Source organism: Rhynchophorus ferrugineus, unplaced genomic scaffold (assembly GCF_030347505.1).
Source record: "Rhynchophorus ferrugineus isolate W39M unplaced genomic scaffold, kcgeb_rfMv2 rfM3, whole genome shotgun sequence".
Taxonomy (NCBI): domain Eukaryota; kingdom Metazoa; phylum Arthropoda; class Insecta; order Coleoptera; family Curculionidae; genus Rhynchophorus; species Rhynchophorus ferrugineus.
The window spans coordinates 67,960,216-67,981,043 of record NW_027472582.1 but is presented as its reverse complement, the minus strand read 5'-3'; the positions used below and the strand labels follow the sequence as shown (position 1 = coordinate 67,981,043).

Genomic DNA, 20,828 nt, shown 5'->3' with positions numbered 1-20,828 from the left:
ACTAAATGATATAATTTCTTTCCAATAGCTATGACCGTCAAGCACTATATATCCATTGTTACTCTATTCGCTTTATTGGCCTGACCTGGCACTATCTAACTTACTGTCTGTTCTTCAAGATAATGCTAAAACAAAAAAGCAACATTTCAATCTATTGGAGTTTGAAACAAACTATACTTAAGTAATATTTGTAATTACACAATTGAATTGTAGACAAATAATGGAGGATATACATTGATATTCGTTAAATATTTTTAAAAAATTATAATAATATCATTAGATCAAATAATTTTCAGAATGTGTGTCTAGATAAGCTTTTTAAATTATGATTCCCCTCATTCTTCAGCCTTAAGTAGGCATTAAACTTTTTGTTTTTGTTAGAATATTTCTTGTCAGAGAGATACGCTTGATGTTTTTAAAGAATGTGATTTTGTTTTTCCATAAATAACTGTTTTCTGGAGACTCGAAGAATATTCAAAGCAAGATAGCTATATTTCATAAAACTCTTAGAACCGACTTGGTGGTGCAGTGGTTAGGACGACGGGACGGTCCTCCTACTAATGCGATAGTGGCGGGTTGGAATCATACTGGGGCATGGATGTACTATATGTTTGAGATTGTAATTGTAAATAACTTTATAATCAACCGTGAAAAATCCGACTCTTAGAAATATTTGTTTGAAATTCTACTTCTCACCCTGAATGTTATAGTTAATAATTTTCACGTAAAGCCAGATAAATATTAATTTTGGAAATATACCAGTCGGTATCACATTATTCACATTTTGCAACCATTTTTTTTGTTAGATTCCAATAAAAATATTTAATAACAAATTATTATGAGTTGATCAATTGACTTAATTTATATATGCCTAAATGTATTTGCCAGGAATTATAAATGAACCTATAGCCTTTTTGATTTAATTAAAATTTCAATATTCGTATTTATTAATAAATTTAATAACATCCAAATTATATTGCCTATAAAAAATAATAAAAAATATTGTTGAACTAAAATAAAAGCAAGTATATTTGATAGAATTTTTTTTAATAACCTGTATTATATGAGGATTGCTATTTATATTTAAAGGCTTAGCAATAAGTGTTGTTAAACTTTATCTGACGTTTCCGATTGAAAGTTTAGCCTTCTTCAGAACGTTTTGTCGTTAGAGCATAAGTTTTGTTGTTTACAGTGGTTTGATATTTGTATCTGAATGATAAAATGGAGTAAACATTTTCGATTTTTGACCAATAATTATCTTCCTTAGTCACATAAGAGAGCCCCAACTAATAATTTGTAATAGAAATTGAATTAAGCTTAAAAACAGACTGACACTATTTACTCAATATTGTCCTAACAATTTTGCCACCCTCTGTAGGTTCAAATTATAAATAGCATTTTGAAATATTCTAAAAATGATGGATTAGTTTATATCAATGTTTTTAAAAAGTATATGTGTATAGTATATGATTAAATATTGACATACTTGACATAGACATATAGTAAGATAATGCCTCTGGAAATATTCATCTGTAAATTAACCTTCTGCAGGAACATAAATTACTGCGGTACGATAGACTCACTTAATTTAGTTATTTAACTATTATTTTTTTACAAATGCCTGACTACATGATACAAAACACCGATTTATCACCTACGCTAGCCTAAACCCACGGAAGACAAGATGGCCCGACACACTGTCTCGCATAAATGAATGGTATCGAGTATCGCTTATGACGTCACTTGTTTCGCGGCGGTGGAGGTGGGGGTTGACCTAAAGGCAAGGCCAGCGACCCCTGTCGGTAGGGCAGCGAACTCCTAGTGGGCACCGGTGGCGGTTTCAGTGGGTTCGGCATCGACATCTGCGACGTGAGGGTCTTCGGACCGGGAGGTGGTGCAGGTGGGGCTACGCCTGGAGGTAGAGCAGGCGGGGGATAGGCTGGAGGTCCGCCGACTGGCGTGATGGACCCAGGCTCCGGGCTGGTAGGGGGAGGTATGCCGGGTTGCGGGCTTGGCAGCAGGTGCGATTTCGAACTGTGTGTCAACGCAGATAGTTGAGTCGAGGGATCCTGCTGGTATTTCTCTTGAGGTACGACGGCAGGTCGAACGGTGGAGGTCAAGTTGTGCTGGGGAGTTATAGAATGAGGGCGTTGGTGTAGCGAGTGCTGGGGAGGCATTGTGAATTTTTCCTTTCCTTCTTTTCCCGCAGCTACGTACGAGAATACGCACAGGACTGAGTAACAGATTTGGTCCGCCTAGAATAACACAAAAGAGTTAGAAAATACAAGTATATTATCTCGTTATAATCTTGAACATATATTTTGACTGAAAAACTTCTGATGAAACAATAATAAAATTGGTTGATATATGTTTATCAATAGAAGAAATATCAAAATTGCCTGGTACTGTATACAGCCAAAATCGCGTTGCTTTAATTTTAATAAATAAATTCAATCTGAATCAGAAAACATTGAGGCACTTAAGATGTACAAATTATTATCTAGATACCTTGATATTAAATAATCTTCATTGACTATCCTGAAAAAGGAAGGACCATCAACAACGTTATTGGACTGTTTGAAGGACGAAATCGCCAAAAAAAACGGCCGCTTTTAAAGAAAAAGAAAGTGCTGCTTCACCAAGACGACGCACTCTATCACGAGTCAGTGAAAACGATGGCAAAAATCCATGAATTGGGCTTCGAATTGCTGCCTCATCCAACGCATCCTCCAGATCTGGCCCCCAGCGACTATTTCCTGTTCTCAGATCTCAAAAGAATGCTCGCCGGGAAGAATCGTTCGTCGAATGAAGAGGTGATCGCCGAAACTGAGGCCTGTTTTGAAGCAAAGGGCAAATCGTACTACAAAAATGGTATCGAAAAGTTGGAGGGTCGCTATAATCAGTGTTGAAAGGAATTATGTTGAATAAAAAAATGTATTTGTCAATTGTTTGATTTGAAGAAATCTGGTGCTAAAGAAACATTAAACAACCTAGCAGAAAATAAGCCAACTATTTTCAGATCTTAATGTATAATAGGAAAGATCCAAAATATGGGAAAATTTTAATGCCATTTGGAACATTTTAAATATAGCGGTTTCTTTGCTTTCCAGGTAAATGAAATAAGAGTTTTCTGAGGCGTATTATAACTGGCGATAAAAATTAGATCTTTTACGGTAATACCAAGAGCTCAAAAGACACGGCATAGTCCAGAAGAGACGAGTTCTAGAGATAGAGATTTAAAATAGATTTAGCTAGAAAATTTAATCAACAAACGCAGCTCCAATCAGAAAACCAATAACTTCTTCTAACATTCCTTTTCGTCCATATTTTCAGTACATATTCACTAGTTTTAATAAAGATCAAGTTATTAAAAAACAAACAAAAGAAAACCTAAAGAGATTAGATCTAATTCTGCCAAAACATTATGAAGATAAAAACCAATCCTCTTCAGAATACCCACACATTAATATCCGAAAATCAACAAGCAACAAACAGGAGTGTACAGAAATAATACAGATATTTCCATAAACAGAATTTAAATGAATGTGTAGTTACATAATTTTATTTTTGAGCACTCACAGTGTACTAACAAACTCATATTTCTGGATCCTTCCGTTGTAATTACTTTTTGGAAAGCCTATAAAATATCTCGCTACAAGACATTTTGAGATGTGAAAAGAGCAAAGAATCGTAGAAATCGAAATCTAATAGAATGTTGAAATAATTCGTTGTCCCTTAATATACTAATTTTAGTGATTGCTATTGAGCTGTGTAATCAAATGCTTTGTTTTGATGGAAAATTATATTCTCTTCGGTAAAAAGAAGTTATTTGATGTATTTTTAGATGTGATTCTAATTACAAGCAATTGGTTTCTTTTAATTAGAAGCTATAAGTTAGAAGTAAACAAAAACAAACACAAAAATATTTGGCTAATTTATGAACTCAAACTCACTCCAGAAGTGAAAAGTCAAGTTCTAAGTGCTCATTAACGCCTTGTTTTGATTCAGAACACAATGGTAGATAGTGAAAAGTGTAGTGTACAGACAGTGAAAGATGTAATATTAAAATAAAAACTGATAGGACTAGATGATGAATTGAAGTATATGATGCTTATTGAATAATCTAGTATAATATTCATCTAAAATAATATTCCGAAAAATATTTTAATTAAATGTACTTCTTACACTCATCCGCTTAACAAATTTACATCATAATAAACACTAGAAAAAGCATAAGGGTAATACTAAAACTATAACGAAAATTATGGAAATTATAAAATAAGCTTACATCAAATACAAAATAATATCACGTTCCAAACGTTAAATTATTAAGGTAGTCCGCTAAGCTTGATGCAAATATCCTATGGAAAGATTGCAACATCTGGCTAGCCTATAACATCCAAATTAAACTACATGCAATGATTTAACTAAAACTAATCCACGTAAATAAAAGTAGTGATATGAAAAAATAATAAATAAAGTATAAATCAAATATTCTGATGCAAGGTACTACACCGACAACGTCTAAGTGACAAAGATATATCTCACCATAGGGGACTTGTACTTCCGCTGAATTACTTGACGAGTTTTAGGATCTGTAAAAGATATATTGTTAATATCACATCAGTAATTAATCCAAAATTGAATAAATTCGCACTGTTTTCTTCAACACATTCAAGCAAGACTAAAATTATGTGTCATATTTTATTTTCATAATCTTCTTAACTGTCTTCAATACCATATTCAAAACTATTATTAAAATACTTTAATCAGGAAACGTTACAGATGATGTACCCAGTTTTTTGTCATACTGTCTACACGTAGATATTTCAATAGATGATTCTAAAATGATGAAATATTGTTTAACACCATAACGCTCTTTACGAGGCGACTAAAGGAGTTATAGAAGATATCAGACGCTAGCTGCCTATGCAAAATTACTGATAGTTTAGGACAGATCTGATCCGATACATGTAAAAATATTAAATATGAAAAATATCACAAAGTTGTTTTCTCTAGTGCCAAAAATCTATGGTGTGAAATGTGATGCTACAAACTTCTTTAACAATCTGAGGTGTGCTGACGATCTTGGCAGTCGATTCATTCGAACGCTTATTTTACCCATCCTTCTATATTGCTCCTAAAACTTGACACTAGCGATGCTTGATCTCCATGAGATCATATTTCTATTAAGATGCATGCGATAATCATTACACAGTTGAGGAACAAATCTGAAGATGCGGGTTATAATGGATGGATGATCTCATCATCCATATATGGATTATGAAACAACGATCTGACCAACATTATCCGAGGCCTGAACCTACGTAGCTGATCGGCAGTGTTGAAATTTGGTGAAGAATATTCTAACAAATGCTATACTAACAGCAGCGTATCGATTGATAATTACGAATTCTCCCCTAGCGCCATTTATGGATTTATGATAATGACACTGTAATACACAAAACTCTTTCCGTAATATATTTTCAAGCTTCATTAAATAAATAATTTATTTTTATGAAAATCAACAGCAAGAACTTATTCAATGACTTAAAAAGGTTAACCTTATTTAATTATTGACCAAAACGTTGATTTGTTCTATATTTTCATACTACTATTTTATTTACTTGTCTCTTGAAGTTAATCTATATTATGTCAAAACTCACCGATAAGCTTTTCGTTAAAATTTAATTACTTGAATGCTACTCATTTTACCAATTAATGAGATTATTCGAGGGTGGCTTGCCTATGCAAAATTATTGATAGTTTAGGACAGACCTGATCCGATACATGTAAAGATATTAAATATGAAAAATATCACAAAGTTCCTTTCTCTAGTGCCAAAAATGTATGGTATGAAATGTGATGCTACAAACTTCTTTAGCAATCTGAGGTGTGCTGACGATCTTGGCAGTCGATTCTTTCGAACGCTTATTTTACCCATCCTTCTATATTGCTCCGAGAACTTGACACTAGCGATGCTTGATCTCCATGAGATCATATTTCTTTTAAGATGCATGCGATAATCATTACACAGTTGAGGAACAAATCTGAAGATGCGGGTTATAATGGATGGATGATCTCATCATCCATATATGGATTATGAAACAACGATCTGACCAACATTATCCGAGGCCTGAACCTATGTAGCTAATCGGCAGTGTTGAAATTTGGTGAAGAATATTCTAACAAATGCTATACTAACAGCAGCGTATCGATTGATAATTACGAATTCTCCCCTAGCGCCATTTATGGATGTATGATAATGACACTGTAATACACAAAACTCTTTCCGTAATATAGTTTCAAGCTTGATTAAATAAATAATTTATTTTTATGAAAATCAACAGCAAGAACTTATTCAATGACTTAAAAAGGTTAACCTTATTTAATTATTGACCAAAACGTTGATTTGTTCTATATTTTCATACTACTATTTTATTTACTTGTCTCTTGAAGTTAATCTATATTATGTCAAAACTCACCGATAAGCTTTCAATTACTTGAATGCTACTCATTTTACCAATTATTGAGATGAATCGAGGATGGCTTTAATTGCTCAAAAAATACCTAACATATAACAAATATTTCACACTGGAACAATTGTTGAGGAGTTGTAATAACCATGACCAATTTTAAAGATGATCATATAGAAAATACGTGTTTTGAATGCCTCATTCTATAGTCAAAAACTTTATCTATAGTTATGGTTGTCTAACACATCACGTTCCTTAGTAATAATGTGAATAATATTTGCACGTTAAAGCCGTATTACTCCGCAATGGCAATCGATATCCTTTCATGCCTGGCATATTTGGTGATACTAGAAGGAATAAAAGCAGCAGAAAGTTTGTGCTGATTTAAATGGTGTTGCTATATTGCTTGGACTACATGGAGGTTTCACGAAATATTGTTATTTTCTCTCTTTGTGGGACAGTAGAGGCATCAAAAACCACCATGAGGTCAAAGATTGACCAAAAAGAACTCACTCTGTCAAGGATTTTTGTATTTCAAAACTGTTTTCTCTAAACTGAGTTATGCTAAGTTATTTTTGTTGGACCACAAATAGGGAAACGTTGGATTAAGAAAACAATAAATTCGGGAACGCCTTACTGCGAAAGAGTTATTGGCTGTGATCTCTAAATAAAGTAATTCATGGATTTTTAGGCAATACTGAGTATTTTTTTGAACAACTTTTTAGAAAATTTAAGACGATGGAGAGCTGGATGGACAAACGTATTTAAAAATACATTTCTTGCATTCTCATTTCGATTTTTCGCCCCTAATCTTGGAATGGTGAGTTGCAAACAATGTGAACACTTTCAACAGGATATAACATAAAATAGATAGAAGCGCGTTATCAAGAAAGATAGAATGCTAGTTGCTGGTTTGTAATGAAAAAGGATTCTACTTTCAGAATATATGGTTAATTTTTTTTTTATTGACCACTTAAACCTGAGCTATTTTGATTCATTATCTATTTGTATGTAAATGATACGTTACAAAAAAATCCATTTAATTTTTTGTTTTCAGCAGATACAATTTGATCAAAAAAGCAGTTTTATTTATTGTTGTAGAATATAAAAAATTGTCACACAGTGATGAAGAAACAGGAAGTTAAAATCCGGGGGGTTAAAATCCAAAAAAATGTTTAAAAAACAATAGGGTTCGAACCCGCGAAATTACACAATTATCGGCATGTTTTTGACATAATATAATCACATCAAACGGTTAAATACCACCAATAAATGAATTAAATATGAATATATAAACATTTTCATTCAAATCGTTTTATACTTACTGAATTCCTCAATAATGAAAATGCTTCCCTTTTGCGTATAGCACTTTCTAATATGTGCTATTCGAACAAAGAACTGCAAATCAAAACTTTAGATTAGTGTCAAATATAATAATATTAGACAGGCACACTTTTTCTGTTTATTATGTTGTTTATGTTGAATATAAAAAGTGTATCTACAATAGCGATATATAAACTAAGTGTGCTCGTCGTTATGAGTCATATTAGTATTATTTATTGTTAATTAGTTACTATAAAATGCAAGCACGTATGAGTAATCTTCAATAATAGTGACTACGTTCAGTATCATTATTATTATATCATCAGTATTTTTTATTTCTGGAAATCTATTAATATTGCCACTTTATAAACATTTTTATAACTTATATGCCTAAGTACCATTTCATTATATGCTGTATCTCTATTTTTACTTAATTAAATCTGTAACTGGTGTAATTGTGGCTCTGTCAATGTTAATATATATTGGTTATTTGTTTATAAAATATAAGTAAGTAAGTTTTACTCTAACTATTATTGAGTGAACTAAAAAGTAATTATGCATTTATAACACAATTAAATAGTTAATCTTAATATACCCATAATATCAGAAAACAATAACAAGTTGATATATAACTGATTCTCAATCCCTCCTAAACTAATTGTTTCTGGATAACATTCAACCAATTTCGAAAACAGTATCAAATTTCATGATATCGTGATGACTGTTAACTGAACGGAACGCATAAATTTAGAGATCAAGAACTGCATAGTTCCTCATGTTCTTTAAAAGTTTCTCAAGTTCTGCCAAATACAATGTGAATCCTCTGAATATTCACTTTAAGCTGCATGAACATTGCCATGCATCAAGATTGTCGAATAAATGAATCTTTTTACGTGCTAGATACAGACTTCCATGGTAATTAACTACAAATAAATATCAAGAGAATATATATGAAAAATATCTATGCACTGTCAAAGAAAGCATAAGAGAAATGTTACTATAATCAACATATAAAAATCGAAACAAAAGCGGTCATGTCAACCATAAATGCGTAAGAGCATCCTCTTAATTTGCATTCCCTATAAAGCTACAGAAAACACTTAAATATTGAGTGTTTGAAAAGTAGTGAATTTGAATTTCAAGGTAATGATAAACTTAAACAACCAACTAGTTGTAAACACGTTAGATATTATAAATTAGGAATAAGATTGGTTTTCTTAGGAACTGAAACTAAAATTAAATTTTAGAAGGCGTTTGTTGATTAGAAATAATCTGCTGTAACTACAAAAACGAAAGCAATTTTCCATGTGATACTCACCGGAAAATGGCAGGAGTTTTCTGAATGGTACAACAATATCATTCAGCACAAAAATTCTTATCAACCCATCTCAAAACTAATGTGAAAAATCCTAGTCCCCTCATAAACTTTTAAGATGTTGTTTCAGTCATCTATCACTTATTATAAACACATACTTCTGGAAAAATTAACTTATCTTCACACGCGTTATTTTTCGTAAATTATTTAATTTAGTTAATTAGAAACTTTATATCCTAGCATGTAATAAAATAATTAATTCATTATAAATATATCATACAAATATATGCCACCTTGTTAAATATTCATTGTTATTGTTGTAGATCAACTATAACAAATGCTATAGCCACTAAACTGTGTAAATCAAATCACAATAATCAATATTTCACTTGAAGAAAACTTCCAATAACCTTATACAAGAAATATTAAAGACCTAAATCGAACACAGACCTGCAAAAGGCAAAAGTTAGAAAGCATCTACTTACTTCTCGTTCAACATAAGTTGATAACGTATCCGCATGCATAATAAACTGGCACAAACATGCTAAAAGCCCTAGGCAACTTTAGAGATGGTTTAAGACAAACCTAGATTCGGTTAAGAGGGTGTTGGTGTCGGTGATGTGAGTGTCGTATCATATATTCTTGTAAATTATTGTGCAATTAAATTAAATCAGTGTTAGTTGCCATGCGAGAATAACTCGCGAAAAGCTGCTACAAAGACTACAATAAACGCGCCGTTATTTAACATTTCTTTATTCCCAGGTTAGTTCTTTTTTCTCAAATATACGTTTAAATGTCATCATTAAAGTGTTATTGGTATTGTAGTGTGATCGAAATAAGTGCATCAAGGAGTACGTTGTGCCGGAGATTTCGTTCTACCAGATACGCTACGTACATAGCGACATAGCGTATCGTTTACGGTAATCGGTGCTGAAGCTCTCTAATAATGCGATTTAAACGTAACAGTTCGTACACGAATAGAGACTTATCGTCGCACTCTAGAAGTGCTGGATAGCGGAGATCTACAGGGAAAGCAGCTAACTAAACAAAAACTATGACTAAAAACTAACGACCAAATTTAATAGAGACCATTTTTAATACCTCAAAATCCTGCAAGCAGCGTGTCGACGTGGACAGATGTACGAAAAAAAAAAAATAAAAGAAACAATTAGTATTTTCTATTTATGTTGCTCTTTTCTTTTTCTGGCAAAGACGGACCATCTCAAAAGTTCCCGCTAAGCTTTCGAAAACTTTCCCGAGAAGTTTCTAGGTTTTGCATATTTAATGGCCATCGAATTCGTGACCGCGACAACAGTCGACAGTGCCGAGCTTTCTTACAAGGTCTTATAGAGTTTATGAACAGCAAACTTGTCTGCAAAACCCCAACTGTCTCAAAGAAAACGATTCAGATTCAAAGATGATTGATGTTAAAGTATGACCACTCATTTCTCATCAGTAACAAAGTGAATAAAAGAGACATCGAAAAGCAGAGAAGGATATACAAACTGTTAAAAGTTATCTTAAGAAGAAAGAAGAAAAAAATGGCAACATTGAGCAGCATGCAACAGACAAAAATTACTATAAAAAGAGATAACAGTAGTAATTATAATTAATCAATAAGTATTAAGCTAGGCGATATAAAAATAATAACGTTTCCTTGTTCTATTTTCCTGGCAGTTGATATTTTCTATATTTAATTAAATTCATGCTTAAAAACAGGAAACTATAATAGTTCCCTAATAAGATCCAAATGAAAAGAAGCTAACAGTTCGGTTTTAAATGTACGAGAAGGTGATGAAAACTAATGATTTGAATTCTGTAGCAAAAGAAACTAAAAAATTTAGAAACAACTGCCATGCCAAGTGATGCCAATAATTTAAATAATTTTACACAAAAAGTATTTCAACAAGAGCTACAGGTTTGATTTAGTTCAACAAGTTATCTAACAGATATCTAATTTTTAAAATGAGTAGTTGAAATATTAAAGAAAATAATGTCTTAAAATAACTACAATTGAATTACAAGAAAATAAAGTTTGAGGAATACATTGTCATTGTTGCAAAAACTGAAGAACATCAAAAAAAAAACTGAACGTAAAGTCAAAACAAAAATTTTAAAAATGCAAAAAATCGATATAATATTTCAAATTAATATTATTTTTCACAACGAATTAGTATTTTTATAAAATAAAAATATAATAAATCTAAAATAAATTATAGAAGTTTAAACTAAAATCATTAAACAATTATTAGTAGCTTTAGAGAGTATTAGAGATAAATAACGATTCAGGGATAATTAATTTAGAGATATTTGTAACTTAAGAGATAAAGAACAATTCCAAGCAAATTGGCGATTACATGAACAATAAATATTGTTTCAGAATGTTGGAAATAATCCAATCAAAGAAACATTAATACTGCGAACTCTGAAGGAAATATTGAAAAACTTACTGGAGACTAAAGACGCGCTAACACTGCATTAAAAGCAAAAATTGGTAAATTTTATCACAACAATAATTATTTCATGATATGTTATGAATAAAGAGACAAATCAATAAACCAGAATACGTTTTACATTTAAATATGTTAAAGGATACCATAGATATTTCCTTAATGGCAATTAATCACTTAATTAAAATTGAAAAGCTAAATATAATGCTGCTTAATCCAGTTTCCCACTAGCAAAAACCATTTGACTATCACCTACTTCGGACAATTATAGACAACAACTTATAGACAACAATGGAGGATAATTTTCAATCATTCACTAAAAAAACTCTAAATAAAAATAATATTAAAAAAAAATTAAATTATATTTAATAATTAAGGACCATACCTTTGTAACCATTTATAATAATTAATTAAATATTATTTTCTATAAAATAAAACAAAATCATTCGAATATCTTTCTTCTAATATCTATCTTTCTAAATAAATAGAAATCTAAACATAATTATCTTAATCTAGAAAAAAGTATTTTATATAATTAATATAGTATAGTCATATACTTCATAAATTGTATGAAAACATATTTGATTTCATATTGTACAAAACTGATCCATTAAATTAATTATTCTCCATCGATTTCGAACCTGCAGCCGCCGTTGAAAGACGAATCACAATACTAAATATAATATTTACAGAGTAGAGCAGAAGGAAAATTTGATCCAATCTGTAAAATATTACGTTTAAACAAAACACAAACGTATATGTAAAATTCGAAATGGCTCATATAAAGAGTGGCGCAGCATAGAGGAAAGTTTTGAGTGGTCCTTGCACAAAATAAATGCACATCACAGGGCAGAGAACAACACTGAAATAAAATTGTACAACCAAAACCAAAATGGTGTATGTAGCTTATGTTATTTAATCACTATAGACGTTTAGGGCTAGATATCAAGTATTAAGTACACCATTTTAGTTGCATAGTCCCTTAAATGTTTATTTTCATAAACTCTATATTATAAGAAAATACATATTTCTCTGAAAATCACACATATCTAGTGCGCAAATCATTTTAAAATTCTTTGGAAAATATTTTAACTTTGCACACGAAATATGTTTATTTTTTGCTCTAGTTCTATCTGTAATTTTCAAATTCTTGAAGCCTCTACTGAATAACTGCTTTGGTCTTACCTTGCTGTTGGCAAATAGAAGACCAACACCTTCCATGCACACTTGTAGGAGACCTCCTTCCCCAGTTGTCATGTCTTGAACCGGAAATTCGCCGCCCAATTCCGGAACACTCTGTATAGCGCCACTTCTTTCTATAGCCTCCTTAATGCAATAGTATACTTGCTTGCACTGTCAATGAAATCAAGAAGAAAACAATGAGCAGTGCGTCAACAATATTAACAATTTATTAATACAATGTAATGCAAAACAATTAAATTATTTTTTGTAAAACAAACTCTTAAAAATTTCGAAAACATTATTATTTCCACTAAAAAAAACAAAATTATAAATATTAATAAATTATTTTTATATAAACGTACAATAGTTATCCTGAATCATTCATAAACTAGAATATTGTTCATTCGAATTATCGATGTGCCCGATATGATATATTGGTGTTGCAAAATAAACATAATTGATATTGAATATGTTCAAATCAACCAAGAAGTTTAAGAGATAAAAATCACTGCTGTTCTCAAAAATTATAATGTTGATTGGGACCACTTCTGCTTATCACAACAGATTACACCATACTAACCATACTGACTGGTCTCTACCACATATATCAGTGACCTCGTGATAAAATAATTAAATTACACTGGTAGTACCCCTCGACATATAGTTAAGGCTTGGCCCCACATTCATATTACATATATATTTATCTGTCTCTCCAAAAGTATAATGTCTGATGAAGAAAATATATTTTTATTAACTGTGCATGTTTGAACAGTCCTTGTATTCATATAGATATAAAAAAATTTATTTAGTAGATAATTATAGATTATTGTATATAATATATATAATTCATTTTGGTTTTGTTTTGAAAATAGGACATATAAAGGAGCATAATTAAGCGTGCTTTTTTTCAACAGTGCACTGAACTAGTATATGTTAGTGGAAATTTTGAATATCATATTATTTGTATTATTGAATGTTGAAAACTTATATGTGAATGTATAAATAAATTGAACAGTTATAGGTTATTGAAAATTTGCTAAAAGACAATTTGTAGTATTGACAACACTGAAAAAGGTTGTCACGCTGAAATATAGGTTTACTGAATAATAATACATATGTGCTATTGCATCAGTCCTGATTTGGTAGTTAAGAATTGTTTTTTATACCAATATATCAAAGACAACCTATTTTCGAGAATATTTTTCAACATCTTAAAAAACAGTGGTTTTTTATTTTATTGTATAACTCCGTTTTGGAAAATAAGTAAACCTGATTTAAAATCCCGAAATATAAAAGGCAACCCTCGATAAATGTTTCTTCAAAATATGAAGAAGAAAGTTCATATAATATTAAAACTACTTATTTTCTAATATTGGGATAAGATCAATAATTAGATAAATTATATCATAATTATTATCTTAATTATAGATAGATTTATAACACTAAATTAATAAACGACATGTACAACGTGAGGTAAAAAGAGCCGCTGGCATTGACGCCAATTCCGCTAAGTGGCAATAATGAAACAATTATTTTCAATAAATATTGTCACTATTTCTACTCGTTCTACTAGCGAATATTTATCCATAATAAAATTTGGACGCCTATATTTTTATGTCTATAATATAGTACAATCAATTGAAACTTAATTACCTTTTTGGTATAATATTTATGAACCTGTGTCTGTCCACCGGTACGTTTCCACAAACAGAGCACCTTATTCTTCGGACTATACGTCATATTAACCAATCGCTCGAACCACCATCTCTCGATAATAACTCCGGTGACTGATCGAATGACCAAACCGTCATCTCTCACTTCCATGAACCTGAGATCGCCAGAGCAGTCCACGCCTTGATGAACGGTGAAGCTCTGACGGTGAAGTGATCTGGATCCAAGAGGTTTAAGATCAATATCGTTTCCATTCTAAAAATAAAAGAGATTATAGTATAGTGAAGATGATTGTAATTCAATAAAAGTACTTACCAAATTATGGATTTGGTCCAACAATAAATTAACTTCTTGGCTGTATATCAAGCCGATGTGGCTTTTTCCTAAGAGTCTTCGGATCTTCCTCTTGATCTCCTCTTTGTTGCAACTTAACATTACTAGAACAGCAGTTAAGTTATAAAGTATAGTGGCTAGTAATCTGTCTTCCTCGTGTTCCAATCTCTTCCTTTCTGTATCACTCAGTCCTTTATATCTTTCCATCATCTCTCTAGCACCCTAAAATTGATATTTATATTATTAATGTGTATAGATTATTGATTATTTCTTCTTATTTTTCTAATTCCTGTCATTTTCAGTTAATCAATATCAATTAAATAATTTTTTAAATACATTAACCAAAATAGAAGAAAACACAAAAATAACATGAGGACTGATGGCTGAAATCAGTTCGATATAAAAGATGACATGATCTGTTCGAAACAGTACTCACCTGATCCATTCCGATCATATCTCTCTCCTGGGAAACAGCATCCAAAAACGCATCTTCCCAAAATTGCATTTGATCCCATAAATTCGATCGCTCTTTACCCAAGAGTCCTTCAAACAGGTAGGTTCTGGTTGCTTCAGGCGATGGTGATTGTACAGTGTTGATAATGTGCCCTCCATGGTACCTGAAGCCTGTGCTTAGTGATGATTTACTCGACCATACGCTTGAAGTTCTTTGTTTAGGTAGTTTGGGAAACTAGTATAAAAAAGTACATTTTAAATATTAATAATTAAAACCATTATTATTATTATTATTAAACTAAATTACTGTACTAATAATATTGCCTTTAAAGAAACGTGCTGTTAAACGTCATCTAGGCATATTAGACAGTGTTTCCCCAAATTTCATTCACAGCTTTATCAATGATTAGCAAAACTGCATTTTACCTGTAAAGTTTCAACTTCTGTATCAGATACTGTGGACCTGAATGAAGCTTGACCGCCACCTCTGTTCAATCCACAAGCAGGCCCCGTTGTTATAGATCCTGTAGATGGAGATACTGTACCTCCAGATCCATGTAGGGTCCCATCACCCTAAGTTAAGTTTCTATTATTTTTATGTCACTAAAATGAATAAAATCACTTACATCTGAGTCAAATGATGTGAGTTTGCTGAGAAGCAAATTCTTCTTCTGTGTAATCATGTCCTTAAATATATCGGTAGTACTCTGTTCCTTATCTGAGTCATCTCCTTGTATCAGTCGAACTTCTGGTGGCTCTACAATATACGTATGCTCAAGAATCAGATAAATTGTTAAGAAAATTAATGCAATGTATAGAAGATAGCTGTAGCCATATTGAGTTACGAACTTACCAGCTTGTGACGATTTTCTGCTTTCATTTTCCCATTCGGATGAATGCAAGGAGTACCTGGGACTTTGCGGTGACTTTGGACTGGAGGTCTGCAACATAAATCATAGCAGTTATTAAAGGTATTTCTTATCTACTAAGGTATACCTGAGTTATGTCAGTTGATAATCCAGAGTCACTGACATCCTTGGTCCAGTAATGAGTATGGGCTATTTCCTGCATCTGAAACACTGATGCCATACCTCCCAAACCATAGTTGCCATATGTAACCTCCAGCCCATGTTGAATGGCTTGAATAACTTTTAACATTCCTTTCCATACGGGCTTTGATATGCACTAAAATTCGAATTTGTGATAACATAATATCTTAAATTTTAATATTGTTCATAATATTGTGGAAAGAAAACAGGGAAGAAATTGGTCAGCTGGTTGGTTATATTATATAACAATGATATTTAACATTGGTATTTTAGGGTAAATGATGTGGCTCGGTGAATGGAGGTAAATCGAAATGAAACAGTGGTGTTTACATGATGTGACCGTTATTTATTGACAATATAAAAAATGAGAAAAATACAAAGATAAAAAGGATGGCAGCGGAGTTACCTGAAGACGAGGCTTGGGCAGTCGATGGTGGCACGTCTTAACCGAACGAGGGTTGAGCACTGAATGACCGAAATACCCTTCAATAATATCCCAGATAAACGTCTCGGGGTTGCCGCCAGCTATTCGTTGTCGGGTTCCAGTTGGCACCCCGCCCGTGTTCAACATCTGGGATTATATTTCTGGGTATTTTGTAGACCGTTATTCCACGATGTAAAATTCGACATGCCTCAATTCGCTACAATACTCCCCTGCCAGAATTTTACATAAAATTACTTCAACAAAAATACAAAAATGTTTGCAAAAAAAATATCAAATACAAAAAAAAACATATACCAAACAAAATGTGCTGTGTAAAATGGGCTTTGAAAAAATATGATAGTTCGAAACGGTTGTGGTTGGTACGGTTGCGATCTGGTACGGCTGTTGATATCTTCCGGTCCTACAGATACCGTTGCATCATCGTCGCTTTGGCACTTGAATGTGGTCCATCGACGACGTTGAAAACAAGCTATTCTTCAGACAGGGCTCCCGTAATCGACGCTGTGGGAGGATCGACTGTTCGACGACGTGGTAGCTTACTTTCTTCGACGACGAGACGTTAGCAATTCTGGTACTTCGGCGAAGACATGACGAGTCTACGGTGACTGCAATCGGTACCTAGCTTCTGGAGCTGCTCTGTGACTAATCCGTAGTCACATACGTTAGGTTAATTCATAAAAAACAAATAACGACGGTATCCGACCGAAGCTGCCCAAAGCCTTTTAAATCAAAATATCTGCCATTATGACGGAGACGGCGAGCGAAGGAAGACATTATGATTTAAACATAGCGCCGAAAGAAATGTTTAGCCGAGACGCTGATGATTAAGCAGTGACGTAAAAATATTCCAAAAGATTGTGAAATAAAATTTTGACAAAAAAAAATTTAAAAAAATGAATTGGAAATAATGAAATTAATCGGAATAAAATGAAAATGAATCTAGAAGGTAAAATTGAAAAGGAATCGAATTAAAAATATTTAAAATTTTGAAACAAAAAAAAATATAACGGCCACGTAAAATACATACCAAACACCATGTTCCACGTACCCTCCATTCACGAGTCCAAACCCAATTTTCCGAAAGATCACGTCGGGGTCACCACTTTAGGGTAAAATGATGTGGCTCGGTGAATGGAGGTAAATCGAAATGAAACAGTGGTGTTTACATGATGTGACCGTTATTTATTGACAATATAAAAAATGAGAAAAATACAAAGATAAAAAGGATGGCAGCGGAGTTACCTGAAGACGAGGCTTGGGCAGTCGATGGTGGCACGTCTTAACCGAACGAGGGTTGAGCACTGAATGACCGAAATACCCTTCAATAATATCCCAGATAAACGTCTCGGGGTTGCCGCCAGCTATTCGTTGTCGGGTTCCAGTTGGCACCCCGCCCGTGTTCAACATCTGGGATTATATTTCTGGGTATTTTGTAGACCGTTATTCCACGATGTAAAATTCGACATGCCTCAATTCGCTACAGTATATATCAAAGTTTCGTGTAGTAAATTTTAATGTAGCCTAAATCTGAAATATAAAAGGCAACCCTGCCACACATAACACATAATAAGTATCGATTTAATTTAGTATTAATTTTAAATTAACTATTTTCTTTCCATCTTATATATATTACTTACCACATCATCGATATGATCATCAGGCGCTATTTTCTTATCCAACGTTTTATTGATTTTACTCAACACAAAATTACGATACGTTTCTTCTTCCATCAGCTTCTTCAGTCGATTTAATTTCAGCCAACCCACTCCTTCACCATCCAGAACATTGGTGACAATCTGAAATACGATTGTAGTGATATTATTTAATGTACCGAACACGTATAAGCACTCACGTCTTTAAGAAATGCTTGATTGTCACTATTGGTTGCTGTTTTATCGACACTTTGTTTCCGTTGCAGTTCATCCTGTCTCTTGGGTACGTGCTTGATCAGCGGGCTTTTCTCAACAATTCCTTTGGGTCCTCTTTGGAATGGACCAAATAAGCTAGTTTTGGTTTCTTTTGGCCTTTGAACTTGTACAGGGTCTTGTCTAAAACACGACATATAGCAACTTTTGCTGAGGATATTTGAGTGTTTTTATGCTTTTGTAGGCCAATTGCTTATGATTTATAATAAAAGTGCATAAACTAAAAATAAACTAGTCTAATAGTTTAATAAATTTAAAACAATAATATCACAATAAACATTACTTATTCTTTGTTTTATTGTATATCAAAGACATACCTATATGAGAAAAAAATTAATTAAAAATTTGAAAATTTTGGGGGTCATTTAAAGCGTATCATAGAATTAGCTTGGTAAAATATATCTGTTTTGATTAGGATTAAAGTTTACGTTAAATTTTAATACAAATGTTATTTCATAAAACTTTCATAGGGAGCTATTCTGACTAATTAATGTTATAAATGAATTATAGCTGATAAAAACATTCAATTACCTGACATTATCCTTTTTAGTTCCAAACAAATCTGAGAACATACTGGTCGTGCTTGAAGCAAGTCCATTTAGATCTGACTGTATGTTGGAGAAAAAATCTCGACCGGCACCGGCTAATGCAGAATGAGCAACAATTGAGGTAGTACTAGCAGTTGATTCACGTCTAGAATCCGATTTAGAGAATGATTCCGTCTGAAAAATAATAAAGGCATATTAAAATGTACGTTGAAACCGTTATACTTATATTTACCCGTAGAAGACCTTTCATGTTCACTGCTTCTTTAGCGCTTTTTGTTAAATCTCCTAGCGTTGACTTGCCAACATACGTTAGATCATCAAGTGTATTCTTGCTCATCGCTGTTGCAGATTTACTTGCTTCAATAGCTGTTTTGCTAGCCTCTTGGACGCTCTTTGTCGCCTCTTCAGCTGCTTTTTTCGCTTGAGTTGTTAACTAAAATACAGAATTTTGTTATAATACAAAATATAACATATAATTTATTAATTAATGACTACTTTAGGAATTTCTAAATTCTGATATACTAAGTTGTGTCAAACTTGGTACTAAATTAGTAATAAGTAACATAAAAATATGTTTTATAGTAAATTAAATTTGGCAAATTGCGTTTCATGTAATTAACAGGTCAATTGAAAAGTCCCCGGCCTGACACATAGATGGCGGTACTAGAATAAAATCCATATGATTTTTAGTTAGCCCTAACACTCAGAAGATGCGTGTATATATTTGAGAATATAGCATTTTGAGTGAAGCAACTTTTGTTATTGTGAAAAAAAAGATAAAACAAAATTTCGCGTGTTGATAAAACATTGATTTTCGAGGGGAAAAAATACACTTGAAGCAAAAACTTGGCTCGGTGCCCTGTTTTCGGACACTGCCCAAGGAAAATCAAACATGAACCAACCAGTTTAGACGTGGTAAAATGATCACCGAAGACGATGAACGCAGTAGACGCCCAAAAGAGGTGGTTATCGACGAAAACATTAAAAAAATCGATAAAATGATTTTGAATGACCGTAAATTGAAAATGAATAAAATAGCAGACACTCTAAAGATATCAACTGAACGTGTACATCATATCATTCACGAATATTTAGGTATGAGAAAGCTCTGTGCAAAGTGGGTGCCGCGTGAGCTCACTTTTGACCAAAAACAACGAGGAGTTGATGATTCGAAGCAGTATTTGAAGGTGATCAAGCATAATAAATCCCAGTTTTTGCGTCGATTCGTGACAATGGATGAAACATGGCTCCATCATTTCACTTCGAAGTCCAATCGACAATCATCTGAGTGGACTGCACATGATGAGCCCATTCCAAATTGTGGGAAAACGCAACAGTCGTCCAGCAAGTCTATGGCGTCTATATTTTGGAATGTGCATAGAATAATTTTCATTGACTACCCTGAAAAAGGAAGTACCTTTAACATCGTAATAGTCGATAGCGTTATTGAACCGTTTGAAGGACGAAATCGCCAATAAACGGCCGCATTTGAAGAAAAAGAAAGTGCTGCTTCACCAAGACAATGCACCATTTCACAAGTCAGTGGAAACGATGGTAAAAATCCATGCATCTACCGTATTCTCCAGATCTGGCCTCCAGCGACTATTTTCTGTTCTCAGATCTCAAAATAATGTTCGCTGGGAAGGAATTTTCGTCGA

The 20,828-nt window shown here is 32.7% G+C and overlaps 1 protein-coding gene across 14 annotated transcripts in view; it reads right to left on the bottom strand.

Annotated features, from left to right (window-relative positions):
• Window positions 1-1,593: 1,593 nt before the first annotated feature.
• The window catches only part of Rab3-GEF (Rab3 GDP-GTP exchange factor), a 95,090-nt gene continuing 75,855 nt past the window's right edge, over window positions 1,594-20,828 (bottom strand). For 6 of the 14 annotated variants that reach the window (XM_076398270.1, XM_076398278.1, XM_076398276.1 and 3 more), the window contains 16 exons: window positions 19,403-19,603; window positions 19,154-19,344; window positions 18,550-18,766; window positions 18,335-18,493; window positions 16,200-16,388; window positions 16,057-16,144; window positions 15,830-15,960; window positions 15,630-15,776; window positions 15,187-15,438; window positions 14,733-14,972; window positions 14,400-14,672; window positions 12,750-12,917; window positions 10,216-10,224; window positions 7,802-7,874; window positions 4,549-4,595; window positions 1,594-2,255 (listed from right to left, as the gene is read on the bottom strand). In XM_076398270.1, coding sequence (XP_076254385.1) covers window positions 1,740-2,255; window positions 4,549-4,595; window positions 7,802-7,874; window positions 10,216-10,224; window positions 12,750-12,917; window positions 14,400-14,672; window positions 14,733-14,972; window positions 15,187-15,438; window positions 15,630-15,776; window positions 15,830-15,960; window positions 16,057-16,144; window positions 16,200-16,388; window positions 18,335-18,493; window positions 18,550-18,766; window positions 19,154-19,344; window positions 19,403-19,603 — 2,901 coding nt within the window. In that variant the 3' untranslated portion in view covers window positions 1,594-1,739. Of the gene's footprint in view, window positions 2,256-4,288; window positions 4,391-4,548; window positions 4,596-7,801; window positions 7,875-10,215; window positions 10,225-12,749; window positions 12,918-14,399; window positions 14,673-14,732; window positions 14,973-15,186; window positions 15,439-15,629; window positions 15,777-15,829; window positions 15,961-16,056; window positions 16,145-16,199; window positions 16,389-18,334; window positions 18,494-18,549; window positions 18,767-19,153; window positions 19,345-19,402; window positions 19,604-20,828 lie in introns of all 14 variants that reach the window. The other 8 variants (XM_076398280.1, XM_076398283.1, XM_076398281.1 and 5 more) reach the window with 5 other exon arrangements.